Genomic DNA, 20017 nt, shown 5'->3' with positions numbered 1-20017 from the left:
GCATGATGATAAAAGAGACCAGTTTCATGTACATTAAAGATGATTTCAGGTTCATGCTGTTGTGTTAAAGGTTGCAAATGTGAAATCAAATGTTCCACATCATTTTCATTCACAGATGCACTTTCACCACACAGTGTCTTCAAAACAATGTTATTTCTGTTACAAATTTTACTAAGCCATTAAACTGCTAGCAAAAAACTGTCTTTTTTTAAAGCTTTTACAAAATTCAACACTTTTTCTTGTAGTATTTGGACTTCCTGGAATTCCTCTGGCACAAGCAGCATCACACTAGGTGTGTGTTAACTCATTAATTTCTTGACATGGCTGATATGTTTTCTTATTGAATATTTTTATTTGCATTCCAAATCACAATAATTTTTTTAATATTATTTTTGAATTTGAATTTTACTACAATTATACTTTCTACTGCATCTTCTATAACTTTCACTCGCTTTTCTAAATTAAAAATTTTAATTTTGCTTTTTTCTGCCACCATGTCTATATTCAAAGGTGGATAAATCATAAATAAATGAATAAAATATCTATTTGGTAGCAATGTTTATACAGTTACTTCAGAAACTCCAGATTCATAGAAATCTGTAAAAAAAAAAAAAAAAAAACGCTGCCAAGCAACAGGATTAGCTGTCCTCCTGGTCAGGTAAGACAATGGTCATCTTAGAGAATTACAGATTACAAGAAATCTATGAAATACACTGGCTGCCAAACAACGGGATTAACGGTTGTGGTCAGACAATGGTTGTCTTAGGGAATTACAGATTTCTAGAAATCTATGGAATGCACCAGTCACCAAACAACACAATTTATGGTGGTGGTTGGGTAAGAGAGTGGTTGCTTAGAGATTACAATTTTAATACACAGGAGACTTATTTAAAACTATTCCAAGAATCATTGGTCTTTTGCAAAGGTGGCCACATTGAAGAGGTGATTGCTTATAAAGGCTTCAACTGTGTTTTGTTCCTATATACCTGAGTAGAATCCAACACATTGCCTTCTTTTTTAAAAAAAAAACAACCAAAAACAGCAGCTTTCTGCTGTCTTCCACTTCTAATTTAAACTTTATATTTCCAGGCAAAACTATTCATTCAGACTTTGAAAATTTTCAATTCTCTTTCACAGTGGTCCTAAATTAAGAAAATATCATCTGTAAACCTCAGCAATTCTGCTGGTTTTAAATCAGCCCCTATAACTTCTTTAAATTTGAAATTTCCCATAAAAAGATGCCAGGATTGGAAATAATAGATTCCCCATCCTAAGTCCCAAATTTTGCCATAAAACTTTCTCTAATCTCTAAAATTTAAAGTAGTCCAGTTTGTGAGCTATCTATCCTAATGAGATTTATTAACATCTTGTTTGATAATACTTTATTTATATGCAAGATCCTTATTTCCCATATTGTAATTTTTTTCTTTACTGATTCTATAACCACATTAAAGTAGAGGAAGAAATTAAAAAAAAAAAAAAAAAAAGTTTTCCAGACAAACTAATAGATAAAACTACAGATACATTCATAAACAAGGAACATGGGAACTAAAGAAGAAGAAAAAGAAGAAAGGTACATTAGAAAAGGTCTATATCCATTTCATATGGATAAAGGATCAACAAAGCCTATATGTCAAAAGGACTGGAGAAAAAACAAAACACATTTGAAAAAATATGTGGGTAGAAGTAATTCTTAAACCTATAAAATAAGATGAAAAATCAGTTAAATTATCCAGAATTAAATTATCGGTTAATTTAGCAGAATATTTGGGAATGTAGAAAGATATATGTAAGGTTCCCAGCACAGATGATGGAAAAGATGTACAGGTGAACACACAAAACATGTTTTGAAAAGTAATAATAAAATAGAATTGGTGGAACATGCAGTTGAGTGCAAATTCACATATAACAAAAACAATTTTAAGATATTAAAAGAGGAAAAAGATTTTATGTAAAGGAAATTCCAGAAACAAAAAAACTTTCAACAGGAACAATGGCAAACATATTTCAGATCTGTGGAAGAGATATTCAATAACAAAGTTAAATGATGTACAGGGGATGTTTGGGATAATTTTTAACTAATCAGAAAGCAATTAAGAAAGCTGGCCACTGAGTACAAGTGATTTGCAAGTGATTAAGGCTACAAGTAAAGGAGTTGTAGCTTATCAATGAATAATAAATGACTATTGTGGGGTATAAAGAGTGTAGGTAATTTGCAAAAATTTTTATGGATTAAAAATTTTTGCAAATTACCTACACGAAGAAATTACCTACCCTATGAAGAAAATAACACTTCAAAGTTGTGATTATAGTTCAAATAAAATACTCACTGGTTATACGTTCTGCAGCCCATAATTCTTTTGCTGTTTCTAATACCCAAGCTTCCTTGTAATCTGCTATAAGAAAACTATTATGGTATGTAAACTTATGAATAATATCTGAACATGGTCCTCCCTGTCCATGCTTCTCGAGTAAACTGGTGATTACTTCTAAAGCTTCTAGAGCAGAAGCAGCTCTTTCTAATCCTAGCCTGTAAAAAAAAAAAAATAAATAAAACAAAACACATACAGAACACTAAGATGCTAATTTATATAAGATTAGTATTATATATATTTTATATAAATGTGTATAATACTAATATACATTTATATAAAATATAATACTAATACTATAACATGACAATGACAAGAGATTTTTACATATGGTAAATTTTTATAAAAATCTCGTTAAATGATAGTCATTTTTAATTATGCAAAAAATTATCTAGGATAGTTTTGGAAAACTTTAATTAGCATAATTGTCTTAAGTGGTAAATAAAATTTTCATAATCCTACAGAAATATATTCCGAAATCTAACATTCAATGAAGGGGAATAACACAAAAGTAAGCAAAATTCCTCTGCAGATTTGTTTATTTGAAATCAGTTATATTAAAGTTACATATATAATGTAACTTGAATAATATATGTAACTTATTGTAATCATGGATAACGTTATCACTTTTGTGAAGTCTCAAAAGAATATACACAGAAAAAATGCTGTTTATTGTAATCAAACTTAGCTTTATGTATGTGGAATGGAAGTGATTATATAATACCTCGATTTGTTCTTGAATGTAGTTGTTGTTTGTTTGTTTATTTGGAGCATTAGCAACAAAGGCCATATTGCTCCGGGGATATGGGGTGGTCATTCCCTGACCTTTCCGCATCCTCTGTATTTGATGATCACGGGCTCGAACCCCGGTCTAATCAAGAAGCGTGTGCTACGCACTGCTGCTCCTGCCCACCTGGCTACGGAGGCGCCATTTGTTCTTGAACTCTGATATATTGTGTGGCTAGTTGCTTTTGCTTTGTACATTTCATATGGTTTGTCAGTGCCACTACTCTGTGAAAGAAAGTATCATATCTGTATTTCTACCAATTTGACTGTTTTACAGCAGGCATTAACCCTTTTCTAACTCTTGATTTTAATAATTTATTTATTTTTAATGGTTTGTATAGATTTACAGAAATCATGACAGTTTTTTCATCTTTGTTGATGACTTTCTTGAAGAAATAGTGGATAGTCAATTTAAAATATTTTATATTGCTTGATTTTAATGTTTTCCTTCTGTCTACTTCCACATTTTTACATACACATTTCCCATTCTGCATCAATAAACAACGCTGGACAGCTGCAATTTTCTTCCATCAGTTATTATTACCACTTTAGCTGAGTCCCAAAGTAATTATAATAAGCAGCATGTAGTGTAGATGCTGAATGAATTGCTCCTCCTGATGTGCTGATGCTAAAAAGAGTTTGTATAAAATGCTGATAATAATGTAATGGCATTAATGTCAACATTAGTGGATTGTGATTAGTACTTGGTTATGGAAAAAAACACGAGGTTTACTATGCATATTTCAATAAACTTAATTTTGAAGTGTTTTACAGTTTCAGCAGAAACTTTTCTGAAAGAAAAAAGAAAATTATATACTTATGTAATTGCTTTAGGGGCCTTCTCTAGAGATGAAAATAGGCAGAGGACACAAGGCTTCTATCTGCATTGAGGCTGACTGGTATTTCTGAAATGCACCTGCAGAGCAGTACTTCAGTGTGTTGCGCATAACTTGTTTCCTTAATTCCTGATAGGTCACTTTGTATTCTTAACTTATTCTTTTTTATCTTTTCTTGCTATGGTTCACAGTAAGGTTTCTTCCCGAGAATTCCTGGGAAAAAATCCTAACTTTAAAATTCCCGATTCCCAGGAAAAGCAAAAACATTTCTCGAGAAATTGAGGTTTTTTTAAATTTTTGTAATATACAGACTGTTACGTAGTTTATTTTAAATGCTTACTCTTTATTTAAATATAGTTGTAAATAACCATTTCATTAGAAAGTGAGAGATTTTTAAGGATTTTAACACCAATAAAATTGGCTTTACATGAATTAAAGCTCTCTTATCTATGGAAGGACAGATATCCAAAATGCCAAAGATACACTGGTGTTTAAAGAAAGTGCATCAACTAGGAATTTCACATTTCTAACCCTTTTTTGGGATGGTATGTTACATTAATGACTAGCATGACAAACATAAATATAAACAAAAGATATTATTAATAGTTAAGGTAAAGCTAAGTAATATTTGACGGGTGCTCTCAAAATATTCCAAAATGAGCATTTGCAACCTTTATACAACAGTTGTGGTAAACACTACAATTATGGCTGAAATGTTATCAGAAGCCCTCGATTTGCTTCAGTTTATCATTTTAAATATGGAAAACAAAATGAAAAGTTCACCAGGTGCAAACTAATATTTAGTTGAACCACCTCTGGCCCTGATGACGGCAGCACACTGTCAAGGCATTGACAAGATCAATTTCTGAAGATAATCAACTGATAGTTCATGGTTCCAAACACAAATTATGTCTTCCTGAAGTTCACAAAGGGGCTTTGGTTTCTTTCTGGCAACTGCAGATTCCACATGATGACAACAGTTCTCTATAGGATTCAGGTCTGGGCTGTTTCATGGCCACCTAACAGTTGCAATGGACCGTTCTTACAACCATTTTTTCACCTGTAACAAATGTAAACACATTACTGTCGAACTTCTAATGCAGAAATGAAGCCAAAGTAACTACAGAAGTGCCTACTTACACTTTTTGCCCGATGACAAGGGGCAGAGTTGTCCTGAAAAATGCAGTTACTTGGCAGGTTGAAATGGTCTTTAATGGTTGGCAGCAATTTGCCTTCCAATATAGCCAGGTAGCCATTGGCATTTACAGAACCTTTTATAAACTGCAGGTGACCCACTCCGCAATAGAAATGCACCCCCCATATCATTTGGCTGGTAGGGGATTTCACCGTAGACACCATACAGTCTGGATGGTATTCTTCACCATGTCTACAGCAAATAGTTTGTCTCCCATCACAGCCATGCAGGTTGAATTTCTTCTCATCCAAGAAAATAACTGACTTCCAATGTTTGGGGGTCCATTTGACATGCTCCTTACCCCAAATTAATCAGGCCTTTTTCATTTTTTGTGTGAGGAGGGGCTTCTTCTTAGGATGACGGCCTACAAGTCCATTTTTGAAGAGGCATCTTCTGACTGTTACTGCACTTGCTTCCACTCCTATATGTTCTTCCCATTCTCTTTTCAGCTCAGACGAAGAAGCTTTACGGTTTTTAAGGCATAAGTGCTTCAAAACGCGGTCCTGTTTTGGCATAGAATCATTTGCATCCGGTTCCTTTTTTCCTATCAGCAGAACCAGTATTCTTGAGTTTGGAAAGAAATCTATTCACTGTTGACTGATTACAAGACACTATAAGCAATATGACAGGAAGAACATCTTTCCTCACATAAAGCACAAGCAAGGAATGACTGCAACCCTTGCAGAGTGTGCTTATATAGCTGAAAGTAACAGCTGATGCAATATTACATCATCTTACGCATGTAAATCTTATCTGATGCAATTTGTAAGAAATATTGCCATATACTTACGTTATTTAGACAACAATTGTAATTGTCGTCTGAACAAATGTCTGGTAAAGTCTAAGCAGTCTTTAATGAAGGTAGATGATTATACATGGAAATAAACTCTAGAATAACGAAAATAAGAAGCACAGGAAGCCAGTTGAATAGATTCATTTGGAGCAAAGGAGAAATTAGTCAAATGACAAAATTAGCTGTTACAACAATTTTTTAAGCCTATTTTAACTTATAAAGCTGAGGTGAGTGAAAAATAAAGGAGGAACCAATCAAATAAATCAAATACTAGAATCTTCAGAAATGAGAGTTTTAAGAAAGGCAATGGCAAGTCTATGTTATAAATGAAAAAATAATGAAAAATATTGAGTAATAAATACACAGTCAAATGTAAGTGAAGCAAACTATGTAAAAAGGAAGGAAGACTAACTAAACAGATATTTTAAGCAAAAATGAATAGGAATAGACCTAGAAGCAAACGAAGAAAAAGGACTGATGATGTCAAGCAGGCATTACAGGAATGATGACTCTTGCTCAGGATGGGAATGAGGATCTAACATTTAAGGGGATAGTATGTTTGTTTGTTTTTAGGAGCATTAGCAACTAAGGCCATATTGCTCCGGGAATATGCAGTGGTCATTCCCTGACCTTTCCGCATCCTCCGTATTTGGTGGTCATGGGCTCGAACCCCGGTCTAATCAAGAAGCGTGTGCTACGCACTGCTGCTCCTGCTCACCTGGATACGGAGGCGCCTAAGGGGATAGTATGGAGGAAAATGTGCAGTCAGAATAAAGTTCTCTGAACAGCATAGATGGGTTGCTAGGGCAGTTCATGGAGGCTTTGTCAATGACATACAGGAATTTTGACAGCAGGGATAAGGAGGTATTATTCCACTGTATTACGCAATGGTTTGGCCACATTTTAAGTACAAAGTGTAAAGTGTGTTTAGGGTCAAACGGCACCAGGGGTTCCCCCCATCTCTGCGTTGCTTTCATTGTGGGTGAACCAGTTCGCTGGGAAATGCCAGAGATTTAAAAGTGTATGGATATTGTATATGTGTAGTGTCACGTACCGTTGTTCATCTGGTCGTTTAGCCGCTGGACCCCTACTGAGGCCCAACGTTGCCCCACTTTCGCCCCGTGGTGGCAGACCAGGAAACACCAGTAGACTAAGATTTACTCTGGCAGGTCCTGCCGCTTAATTTCCTGAGATTTCAGCGGCTAGGACCTAAAAAAAAAAAGAGAAAAAAAAAATAAATAAAAGATAATAATCTTTTACAAGACACTATAAGCAATATGACAGGAAGAACATCCTTCCTCACATAAAGCACAAGCAAGGAATGACTGCAACCCTTGCAGAGTGTGCTTATTCAATGAGGAATAATGCTAAATTTTGAAAGGCCGAATGTATGGGCGAAAAACGTAATTTGAAGATGATTAAATCAATTCCGAAGTGTAGAGCATTCGCTTGCGGTGTGGGTTGAGTGGGTGGGGAGAATGAAGCCTGGAGGGAGAAAAGACAGAAGTATGGAGTTGAGAGAGGAGGCAACCCCAAGTCACAGTGGGTCATGCCCATGCCCCATCAGAAGGGAAAGTGGGAATGGCAAGGAGGGGAGGAGACAGTAAGACCATCTCCCCCCCACCGGGGATAGGGATATTAAAGATGAAGGACGCTAGGGCGCCCTCTTCAAGTCGCCAAATGGCGTTTGGCAGCTGTGCTGCGTTAAGTCTCTTTTCTTCAATGTTGAGTCGATTTCAGTCCAGTCACTCATGGGATAAGCCCTGTCCTTGTGTTTTTCACTTTCTTGTCTCAGGGTTTTTCTCTGTAGTAACTCCATTGGATGGTATTTTATGGTTTTGTACAGTTTAACTTGTGGTGGTCTTTCGTCAGACATGATTTATGGTAATTAGCAGTTTTCTCCTCTCGAAGAGGTCCTGCGCATATTGAGAAAGTGCTCTGTATTCCTCTTCTGTGTCAATGAAGTGGGATTCCAGTCCTTTCGGAAGGTAGTGTATCTTTGTGATCAGGATGCCTCTGAGATCTTCATATTCTGGGCAGTCGTAGACCAAGTGATTCCAGTTCTCGACCTCCCCACACGTGCAGTTGGGGTCCTCAACAAGGCCGAACCCGAGCAGCTTCTCCTTAAAGGGGGCATGACCAGTAAGGAGCGAAGTCAAGTGCTTCCCTGGAAAGTACCAGGCCGGTTGCTTGGGGTATATTTTGCTGAGGTCGGGGAGGAATTTTCTTGTAATTTCTCCTTTTGTTGTATCGGTCCATCTTTGTTGCCACTCCCGAAGTAGGTAGGCCTGCAATCGGACTTTTTCTGTTTTAGTACTACTCGCTGGGTCAATTATGAAATCCTGGAAGGTGGCAGCAACCCCCCCTGGCGTGCAGGAAGAGCAAGCCAGCTTTTACAGTCTCTAAATCGAGGAGGAGCGCTCCAGCAAGCACCTGCAACGCCGGTGTGCTTACTGTTCTGCATGCTCGTGTGGTTGTTAATAAAATGGTCCTTTGTATCATATCCAGAGTTCTCCTATTGACTGCAACCGTTGTTTTGCTGTACCACACTGCAGCAGCATAAGTTATCGCAGGGATGAAGGTTGCCTTATAATACAACATTAGTGCTGTTTTTTTTAATCCCCAGTCTTTTCTCGTAACCCTTGCCACCATTGCCGAGTAACGTCTTATCTTCGTCCTTATATATTGTAGGTGAGGTTGGAAGGAAGTTTTTGTCTAGGATTACTCCTAGATATTTCATTTGGTTGGCAAGTTTAATGGTCACACCTTTATTTTAATTTGGGGTGGGCGCCGTATTTGCAGGGTTCCTTTTAATAGAATAGATGTGGTTTTTGTCGGTGAAATTTTTAACTGGTTTCTTGTATCCCAGTTTTGTATTTTCTGAAGAGCTTGGTTTGCGGTGGTTTCCAGTTGGGCTCTTTAGTCAGCCTCAATGGTAAGAATAAGGTTGTCCACAAAGGCCTGGGCCCCAATCAGCCCCAGGTCCAGGAGCTCGTCGAGGACCATGTTCCAAAGGAGTGGCCCCAAGACAGACCCCTGCGGGCAGCCCCTGTGTACAGATCTTGTGACTTTTTTGGTAGTTGGCATTTATTTCTACTTTCCTGCAAGATAGGTAGTCCTCCATTACCTTGTATAGGTTGATAGGGACTGCAGCCACCCTTAGTGTGCCCAGGACGCTCGGCCACCATAGTGAGTCGAACGCCCCGGCAAAATCAATTGAAATGACTAATAGGTATTTTTTTCTGCATTCCTGTGCCTTCCGAAGCAAGTTTCCAAGTGCATCCACTGTGGAGGAACCCGGCTTAAATCCGAACTGATTTCTAGCCGCCAGGTTTGTCCTCTCATAGTGGTTTTTGATTCGCTTGTGCAGCAGTCTCTCATATAGTTTGCTGACCACTGAGAGCAGTGCGATAGGTCTATATGACTCTGGGCAGTCCGGTTTTTTGTTAGGATTTTTAAGTAACAACTTGGTGTTTGCTGTTTTCCATGCTGTGGGGAATTTGCCTGTTTCCAGGCACCTGTTGTAGAGAGTAAGTAGTAAGTGCGGTGCAAATTCTGCAGTTTTCTTCAAGATCTCTGGTTCAATCGTGTCAACGATGTCCATTTTAAGTACAGTAAACCCCCGCTATTGGCGGTATCTGTATTCGCGATCGCTGATTTAATATAAAATGAAACTTTAAAAAATGTGAATTTTAAAGCACCGTGAATATTTTCTGCCATAAAAAAACATGGGCGTGGCTAAAATTATCTTTCCCGGTCAAAACAGCATTCAGTGGGTGGGGGGAGAGGGGTGACAAAATCGAGAGCGTGGATGTTTCTCGCTAATCCTTGTTCAGTATGTGTTATGCGCTTGTCATGGAAGGTTTGGTCGTTTGCTTTTAATTTATATGCTTATAAATTGAATAAATTTATCAATTTATAAATTGATATGCTTACAAAAGTGATAAATCTACCGTTTTGCTGTGTAAAACAGACTTTTTCGAGTGTGTTAACGGAAGAAAGTGCCTTTATTGTGGACAAGTTCTTTTTTTACCTGTACAAAAATATGGCTACGAATAACAAGGGAAATGTGAAAATATCAAAGAAGGTGATGACATTAGCGAATAAAATTGAATTATTAGACAAAATTTCTAATGGTGAAAGTTACTCTTCAGTGGCAAAACATTGTAAAATCAATGAGTCAAGGGTACGATCAATCAAAAAATTGGAAGAAAAAATCCGCTGTAGTGTCTGTGAAAACGCGCTAATTGCTTGAAAAATTTTCTCTGTAACTCGTGATGTTAAATTAGCAAAAAATGGAAAAAGCTTTAAATCTGTGGATAGAAGACCGAACTCAAAATAAAATTCCGTTAAGTTCACTCATCATTCGTGAAAAGGCAAAACTCCTTTATCAACACTTTAGCGAAACTAGTGATAGCACTGGCGGGATAAGTTTTTTTGCTAGCAAAGGCGCTGGTTTGAAAGATTTGTTTGAAATTTCTAATAAATATTACATTTAATATTAAATTGTTTCTTTTCATTTCGATACCTTATGCTTGCATTTCACTATGTACTGTCTATGCACATAGTCATATTATGAAGGTACATATAATACATACATAGACAAAATTTTAGACTAGTTTTTCTTATATATTTCATACTTTGGAACGGAATCCCTTTATTACTATGGGAGCCATAACTCAGTATTCACGTTTTCAGTATTCGCAACATTTCTCAGGAACGTAACCCCTGCGAATAGCGGGGGTTTACTGTACTCCAGAGATATGGAAGCTTCATTTTATGGATATGGATCTGTTGGAATGGGTGCAGAGAAGAGCAACAAGATTAGTGAGGGGAACAAAAGGGCACCCATACAAATTATGAATTCTGCAAATTTCAACAGATCTGATTCAGGTGTTTAAACTTTGAATGAATTGAGTAAGCCAAATATTGAGGGCATCTTTATTATTGCTCAGACAACATGCATAATGAGGCATCGATTTAAACTGAAGTACAGTTGCAGGACACATGCACAGAAATTTGCTTTCAGGCAGAGAATAGTTGAATGTTGGAACAAACAAAATTCCATTTAAATAAATTTAAGGAAGACAAAGTATTAGAGGGGATGGACAGCTGATGTGAGAAGAGACTTTTTTTTTTTCTGGCTGATATGTATAAGCTTGCTTATTTTCTTGCATCATTTGCCACTACTTCTATGAGGAGCAGTACCAAAGTAACATTATTTTTTTTCCTCAGAAAATTTAATTCCTGCAACCACACCTTTTACATCAATTAATCCTCAATCATTAATAAACACTTATTTTTCTACAAAGTCACCATTTTCTATGCACTTCTGCCATCTCTGAATCAGATGCCATATTCCAATCCTACAAATGTCCTTACTCTTACTCTGGAGGGATTCGGGAATACTGTGCTTGAGCTGGTCATTATCCGCAAAATAGGTTCCATGGAGTGCATCCTTCAGCGGGCTGAAAAGGTGATAGTCAGAAGGTGCAAGATCCAGGCTATGAGAGGGCTGAGGAAGAACACTGCATCCCAGTTTTTCAATTGCCTCCATTGTGCAAAGACTGGTGTGTGGTCATGCATTGTCATGAAGAAGTTCATTAAGGTTTTTGTCTAGTCAAATCTATGGATGCAGGCTTTCAACTTTTTCAATGTTTCCACATATTGATCTGAGGTCTTGCTTGTGGACTTCTTGGTGCTACACTCCAAGAAGTCCACAAGCAAGACCCCATTTTTTCCCCAAAACACTATCGCCATGACTTTACCAACAGAAGGCTGTCTTTTGAACTTCTTGTGCAGTGAAATTTGATGGTGCGACTCCATCAACTGTCTCTTCGTTTCAGGGTCATAATGGTGGACTCGGGTTTCGTCACCTGTGACTATTCGTGAAAGAAAAACCTCTCCTTCACTCTCACAGAGCTGGAGAAGTTCCGTACAGATGACTTACCAGGCTTCTTTGTGCTCATGTATCAACATTTTTGGAACCCACCGGGCACAAACCTTGTTGTAGCCTAGTTCCTTAATGTTGGTTATCACAGCAGGCTTCCCTATACCTACTGCATCGCACAACTCATATGTTGTGATGTGGCAGTCCTCTTTGATCAGTGTGTCGATCTGGCTCTTGTCAGTCACACTACTTGGCCGGCTGCTTCGGGGCTTGTCAACAATGTCACTTTCCCCACTCTTAAAGTGTCTTATCCAATGTCTAACTGTAATCACATCTACAGTATTGTCACCATAAACATTTTTGAGATGTGTATGGATTTCAATAGGCGTCACTTCTTCCTTGGAAAGAAATTCAATCACCACTCTTTGCTTGATACGTATATCTGTAACAACGACCATTTTGAACTATATGTATGCTGCACTCACAAGGTCAATCGCAATGCCACTCAGTATGGTGAAACTAGAGACCTCTAGTGACCACTGAGTGATATGCAAAATGATCTATGGTGCCACATTTGAAACCAAAAAATTAGGAGGCATTACTTTCGTACCGGTCCTCATACTAAAATAAGTAAATGGAAGGCTGATATATTCCAGGACTGACTTGTACTATTATAGTGACCCATACACCCACTGGTTGTATAGATCCAAGTGATGATTATGATATGTAATGTATGCTGCACTAGCATGTACTTTTTTTTTTTTTTTTTTTTTTTGCAGTTTCTCTTAATACATGCAAACAGTGAATGCAGAAAATCAGTGAATACAGAAAATCTTCATGCTTGGATGGTTATATATACTCACTGCATATAAAAAATCATTTACCTTACCAGATCCATACCCAAAAGTTTTTTTTTTTCATCATCAGGGTCATTAAGTTTAGTCCACACTGCTTCATTACCAATACATACGCCATGTTCATTTGCTCCCATCTCTGCTCCCCACATCCAAGCTGGTTTACTCAAAATGACAGCATTAGTATGTTCCACTTGTTCTATATTTATGTAAGTACACTGAAAATGAATGTGAAAAAGTAATTATATCAAATCACATAAACATGATTATAGACATAATGTGAATATGAAATCAAATATATGCAACTTAAAAATAATTTCACTTCATGTTTATACAAATCTTATCACTTTTTTTTTTTATGTCCCTAAAAATAGCACAGATGATTAAGCAAATTTTGGGTGGGGAGTAAAAGTGAATGAGCTCACTGATGCATGCACTTCTGAAATTATCATTGAATGCAGACTAAGAAAGTGCAGCATTTTCAGCCTCTACAACTAATATAATTTTGTATAGCTTACCCTACAAATGTAATTTAATATTTTATATATGCATTTATTATAAATAGGCTACAAATGCAATTATAAGAGTGCCACTGTAAATTCCATCCCTTATACTAGTGATGGCAACCATTGTCACTAAGGCCAAATTTAACACTGCCTGAGGTTTTGGCTAGCTAGCACTAATAAATATAACCATCAACTAATATTAAGAGCACATTATGATATGTAGAATCAAGTTTCTGCCATTTGTCTGAAACCACTGACTAGATTTGAAATTTTCTATGATATATATGTATAAGGATTATGTACCAGTTACTTGAAAGCTGAAACTGCTATATCACTATTTTAATGCTGCAGATATTGCTGGTATAATTAGGTATTTTCAATATGGTTCTTGATGCTTTAAGATGACTATCCTCATTTTACACAGTTAGGTTATGTTACCTATAGTATGGGCAGTTTTCAATACTTTTATTCCCCCTCTGCCCCTTCTGGCCAGTGCAACTCAGCTTAACTCAAAAATATGATCATATTGGCAGGAGTATTTTTTTATTTTAAATTTCATAATCTGAGTGCTTATTTTCAGTTGTACATGCTGATTTTTTCATAGTGGTTTTTCATGCTAATTTTTCTTCAGAAGCTTAAAATGCTGCAGCACATGCATGTCTGAAATAAAATTTTTCTCCAAGCATTAAGTCAGAGGAAGTTAGAACTAATCATTTTAACAAATTATCATGAACTCAAATGTGTATTCTACTACACTCCCACACTGACCACTTAGCTTAGTCAGATCTTACCTAGTAGCAAAGTTAAGACTTTTACCACTGAAAGCATAACTAAACCTGTACACAAAAAGCAGAGCCAGCTCAAAGTGTTGTGGTGTCCTGCATTTTGGTACCTGCATCCCATTCAGAAATGAAAAAGGTTTTTCAGTTCAAAAATAAAATATAAATTTTTTGATATAATTTTATTGTTTATTTCATCCAGTTCTACATCCTTGGCTATGGCATAATCAATTGATAAGGTTATCAACCCATCCAACAAATCTAGTGTCACTGTGGAACTGAGGTAGGTTTTGATTAATTTTGTCTTTGAAAAAGCTGCCTTCAACACTGGCTACTGATACTGACAACGCTAAAAGATTTCTCAGCATGAAAAAATATTTGCTAGTGATACCATCAAACTGTTTGAGCACATGAATTGTGAGATTTTCAGCAAGAAAGCCATCTTTGAAATGGTTTTGCAAATATTTTAATTCTTCATATAAATCAATGATGGAGATGACTTTCTGATCACCAACTATAAGCAAGAATTTCTAAATACATATTGGGAATTGATCATTATGCTTTACGATCAACTCAAACCTTTCGTTCAATGACTGAATTGTACTGGCTAAAACTGAAAATATTCATTCTTACTTCCAAATTTATCTTGGTGTTCATTATCAAATACAGACAACTCCAGTATAACACTGTACTTCTACAACACAGTTTTGCTCTAACATGATTGATAAATTGCAGCAATCCTCACACAACACGGTACTTATATAACACGGTTAGAGAATTTCAGCAAATCTCACATAACAGGGTATTTTTGAGCTTATGTTAGATGTACAGTGTAATTTCTATTATGTTAAATGTAATTTTTCAACATTCCACTCTCTTTGAATCCACGCTGTTGACCCACTAGTCAAAAAAAAAGGAGAAATCCCTGTATTTTATTTTGTTGGGAAATCCCCATGTTATGTTCGGTACTATTGAACTTGTTAAAAAATCTGGATTTCAAAGTTTTATATACAATAATGCGTAGTCATACTTAACATATGTAGTGTACAGTAGTTTGTTATAGGCATATCTGAATTTCCCATCAATGTTAATAGGACTGTTTCCTACTGCAAAAAAGTCCTTTACTGCTAAAGTCCCATGAACTGCTTCCATAAATTATGTGGACCACAGGTTGGGAAACATTGGTCTATAGGCATTTATATTTATCACTGTTCTGCAGTTTTTAGGGTATTAATTGATTCTGAAAGCATGGCAATAACATATTCAAATTGACATCTTAGAAGGTTTTTGGATCAGAATGTCATACTAGATAATTAGGCAGCAGATAAATTTGTGTTAATAGCTTTTTCAGTGGTCAAAAATTCTTACACTAATTTCTTATATAAAATTCCTTTTTTAAACTGTTCACTTTTTTTTTCTTGTTGAGTGATAATCTTTTTTATGGTGCTCTTAAATTTTGGTGCCCCCCCTCCTAAACTTCAGTACTTGAACTAATGCCATATTGGGTGACAATATGGCATTAAACCTGATAATAAATAACACATGTGAAGGTGTGGATGCAGAATTAACTGGAAAGTAGTTTGACCAAGGCTCAGTTCGCGGTCACTAAATGGAGTTTAATGCTACTAATCCATCCTTCAGAGTATCCTTGAAAGGTACTGAAGAGTACTGCAGAATCAAGGATTTTTTTTTTTATATGAAAAATTTTATTTTGTTCTGGAGATTCATTTTACACCCCTCCCCTAAATACCTTCACTGAATGGCTATATTCATCTACTTTTAATATGGATGCTAAAAGGAATGAAAATGGATGCATAAGTTAATTATGAAAAAAGACTTGCTGCAGTCACTGAAAAGAAATTTAATGAGAACTGTGATTAGCAGATAAATACACAAATATTAAATCATACTTTTTTGGTGGTCCCATCTTGGAACCTTCTTTATCGTGATGGGGTCAAAGGTGAATACACAAACGACCATATTTAGCAGTTACAGGGACCCAATGGAGGGGGGACTGGTTACATTTGAGTTCCCCATGCTTTGGGTCCCTGTAACTGCTAAATATGGTCGTTTGTGTATTCACCTTTGACCCCATCACCATCCCAGAGTATAAAGAGAAAATTAATTTTAATTTTATTATCATCATTTATCTATTTATTTATTTGACAAGACATTAATATATGTACATATGTTAATTAGAATATTTCACACTTAACAGTTTTATAAACTTGAAAATAGAAATGACTAATATCATATTTTTTCAAACTCTACCACCCCCCCCACCCTCGAATAAGTCACACCCCAATTTTTACCCTTCTGTTGCTAGTAAGCCTTCTGACAGATGCCAATTTTTAAAAATTTTTCTGTTATTTTTTAAATTTGTAAATGAAATTAAATCCTCCAGTGTACCTTTGCTCACAATATTCTCAAACTGGTAACGTGGTATTTTCTGTTTTCTAATGTCTCATAATTCAATATACAGTAGACCCCCAGTTAACCGGCACCCACGGCAATTGGTAGATGCCAGATAACTGTATTAAAAAAATACTTGACTATTATAAAAAATTACTTGACTATTATACTAAGCCCAATACTTAGAAAATTAAGACAAACAAACAAATTTTACTAAAGAAACTGAGTTTTATTATATAAACCACTTTTTGAATACAGTAACTTACAAAAACACACACTCAAAACTGTTGCAATAGGTAGAGTTTACTGGGTAGACATTGCATGAGGATAGTCAGGATCTGCTGATGTAGCTGAGACAGGATCAGGAGGGTCTGTAGATGGTTTTGGATCTGCATCAGCAGATGATGTTGTGCTGCCAAACTTGCTTCCAGCATTCTTCAAAAATGAACGAACATCACCTTGCTTTGAGGTCTTACGTCTCCAAACAAAGTCAAGTTATGCATGATGTGGAGCTGCATAAGATGCTGAGAAGTGAAGGGTTGCTGTTCTGCAAATGCTATTAAAGTTTCAAATGCTGCAGTAGCTCTCTGCCAGGATACTTTTCCCACCTGACATACATTGTCATCGCTTTCTTCCTCCTCTGCAACTTTCATTTTTCCATGATTCACAACAGCTTCTATAATGTCTTCCATATTTAGTGTATGAGTTACTGGTATATCTTCATCCACAACAAGCCAGTTGTCAACTTCATCTTGAGGCAAATTCATTTCATCAACTAACTCACAGATTTCATCATAAACAGTGCTACTGACAGCTGCACTATTGCCTGGAAACTACTCAAATTCGACAGAGGAGGACTTCTCGAATATCACAGCTGGCCACAACTTTCTCCAACATTTCCATAAAGTTTAATTTCTCACAGAGTCCCAAGCACAACTGATAGTGTAGATAGCATCTTTGAGGTTATATTTCTTCTGAAAATCCACAATTTTCCCGTCAAAATTATTCATTTTCCGCATGAAGTCAGGCCTGTAAAACATTTTTATGTTTTGCATCATCCCCTGATCCATTGGTTGCATCAGACTTGTGACATTAGCTAGAAGATAACACACAAAAATATCCCCTTGAACTAGCTCTTATTCAGGAGGATGTGCGTGACAGTTATCCAAGAGAAACAAAACTTTGCTATTCTCTGGTAATCCTTTCTTTCATTTGTTTGTTTGTTATTTGGTTTTTAGGAGCATTAGCAACTAAGGCCATATTGCTCCGGGGGGGATATGCAGTGGTCATTCCCTTACCTTTCTGCATCCTGGTGGAACCCATGTTTAGTCTCTAGAGCTAAGTACCGGTCAACCCTTCCCTATCTCTTCCATCATGCAGTATGATTGATGACTTTTGAGGTTATGATGAATGTCGTGGCCAGATCCAATATTCCTTACATTTCGAGGCACAGCTCTAAAACGGTGTTCGCAGGCCGGCCGCTAGTTAGTACACCGGACCAAACCTATTGGTAACTCTCTAGGAGGCTTCCGGATCAGCTAGTGTATAATCTTGCTACCTCTACTCTGCCAGATAGTGACTGGAGGGAGTCCGAGTAGTGTGTATGCGGGGGAGCATTGTCGAGGCCACGTTATGTCAAGGATCTGGGTATATTCTTACCACATGTACGCCATATCCAAAAATTTCATTACAACATACAGCATGTCCCACCCACTTTTTCTTACTATTGAATATACCATGAATTGTCAAACTAATAGAGCAAGCTTATCTGCGAAAAGATCTAAACCTCCCAAGGCCTTCCTAATTCATTTCACAAATATACGTGGTCTCAATTCTAATCTCAACGATGTCCATTTCCACTTGCAGTCTTCCAAACCCCATGTACTTTTTCTGACAGAATCTCAGTTATCGGTTGATTCAACTACTGCTCATCTCAGATGCCCAAATTATTCGCTGCATGATTCCTTTCGCCTCAAAGGTGGTACTTGTGCATATGTCCGTTCTGGGACTTGGCAATTTGGAATCTCCTCTCTTTGATCTTCTCTGGCTTAAAATCTCTCTACCACATTGTGTCAAATTCATCTGTTGTCTCTACCGTTCTCCCAACTCCACTAATCACTTGGAGCTCTTTGACTTCCTCTCTTTGCAACTTGACTTTCTCCAGTCCAACTTTCCTAACAGTGAGGTAATTTTCCTTGGTGATTTTAACGTTCACAACTCCAGCTGGCTTCCGTTTTCTAGTCACACCGACCCAGCAGGTTGAGATTCTGAGGCTTTTGCAATTACTAATGACCTAGCACAGATTGTTCATTTACCTACAAGAATACTGGACAACCCTAATCATACAGCCAATATGCTTGATCTTTTTCTCACAAACAACCCTTCTAAGTAGACGGTCGAAGTGAGAGGTCCTTTAGGCACTTCAGATCACAACTTGGTGATTGTCTCTTCTCCAATGGAACCTTTATCTCTGGCTATTCCCAACCTTGTGTTGTTTGGCATTACAAGAATGCAAAATGGGATGACCTGCGAGACTTCTTTTCTTCTTTTCCTTGGTCTGATTACTGTTTCAAAACTTCTGATGTCAACGTTTGCTCAGATCGTGTCAGTGAAATTATTCTTGCAGGAATGGAATCCTTTATCCCACCCTGCACTCTAAAATCTTGTCCTTTATCTAAACCTTGGTTTTCCAATAAATGTGCTAAGGCTGTCCAAGAGAAGAATGTTGCATATCGTAATTGGCTTGTTTCTAATTCTTTAGTTTCATTTTCTGCTTACACCAAAGCTCGCAACAGTTGTAAAGCAGTTATTAATCAGTCCAAACTAGAGTTTGAACAGGCTAAGAGTAGAAAACTTGCTTCTTGCCCTAATGGTAGCCGAGCATTCTGGTCTCTTGCCAAAGCTATTGGCCGCAACTTTTGCCCATCTCTGTTCCCACCTCTGTCCAAACCAGATGGTTCTGTTGTCACTTCAGCCAAGGATAAAGCTGACCTGCTAGCATCCCATATTTCTTCCAACTCATGTATTAATGATCTTGGTAAAACACCTCCCACCATTCCCAACACGCTCCATTCAATGCCTCCTGTGGTCTTCTGTCAAAAGGATATCAGAAGGATTGTGATGAATCTTGATGCTAAGAAAGCTCCACGTCCTGATGGTATTTCTCCACTTGTTCTCAAAACCTGTGCTCCTGAACTTACTCCTATTCTTTGCCGCCTTTTTTCATTTTCTTATTCCAAAGGTGTTTTTCCTTATGCTTGCAAATTTGCTCATATCCAGCCAGTTCCTAAAAAGGGTGACAAATCCCTCCCATCCAATTACTTCTACTCTTTCTAAAGTAATGGAGAAATCAATTAACCGCCAACTCTTAAACTACCTAGAAACCTTCCGTCTGATCAACGATCGCCAGTATGGATTCCGTCAGTGTCGATCCACTGGTGATATTCTGGCTTATGTTACCCATTTATGGACTAATTCAATGGAAAGGTTCGGTGAAACACAAGTAGTTGCTCTTGACATCTCAAAGGCTTTTGATCGTGTTTGGCATAAAGGTCTTCTAAACAAGCTTCCATCTTAGGGTTTGCCAACTGTTTT

General features: G+C 37.0%; 1 protein-coding gene across 2 annotated transcripts in view; it reads right to left on the bottom strand.

Annotated features, from left to right (window-relative positions):
- LOC150090962 (secernin-2-like) overlaps nt 1–20017 on the bottom strand; it is an 85101-nt gene that overhangs the window by 48046 nt on the left and 17038 nt on the right. For both annotated transcript variants that reach the window (XM_090380872.1, XM_090380879.1), the window contains exons 3-4: nt 12757–12944; nt 2331–2530 (exon numbers count right to left, since the gene is read on the bottom strand). In XM_090380872.1, the coding sequence (XP_090236998.1) occupies nt 2331–2530; nt 12757–12944 (388 nt within the window). The remainder of the gene's footprint in view (nt 1–2330; nt 2531–12756; nt 12945–20017) is intronic.

Source organism: Mastigoproctus giganteus, chromosome 1, assembly GCF_048544385.1.
Source record: "Mastigoproctus giganteus isolate SK-2022 chromosome 1, ASM4854438v1, whole genome shotgun sequence".
Lineage (NCBI taxonomy): Eukaryota > Metazoa > Arthropoda > Arachnida > Uropygi > Thelyphonidae > Mastigoproctus > Mastigoproctus giganteus.
Note: the sequence above shows the minus strand (reverse complement) of the source record. Positions and strands in the feature narration are given on the sequence as shown.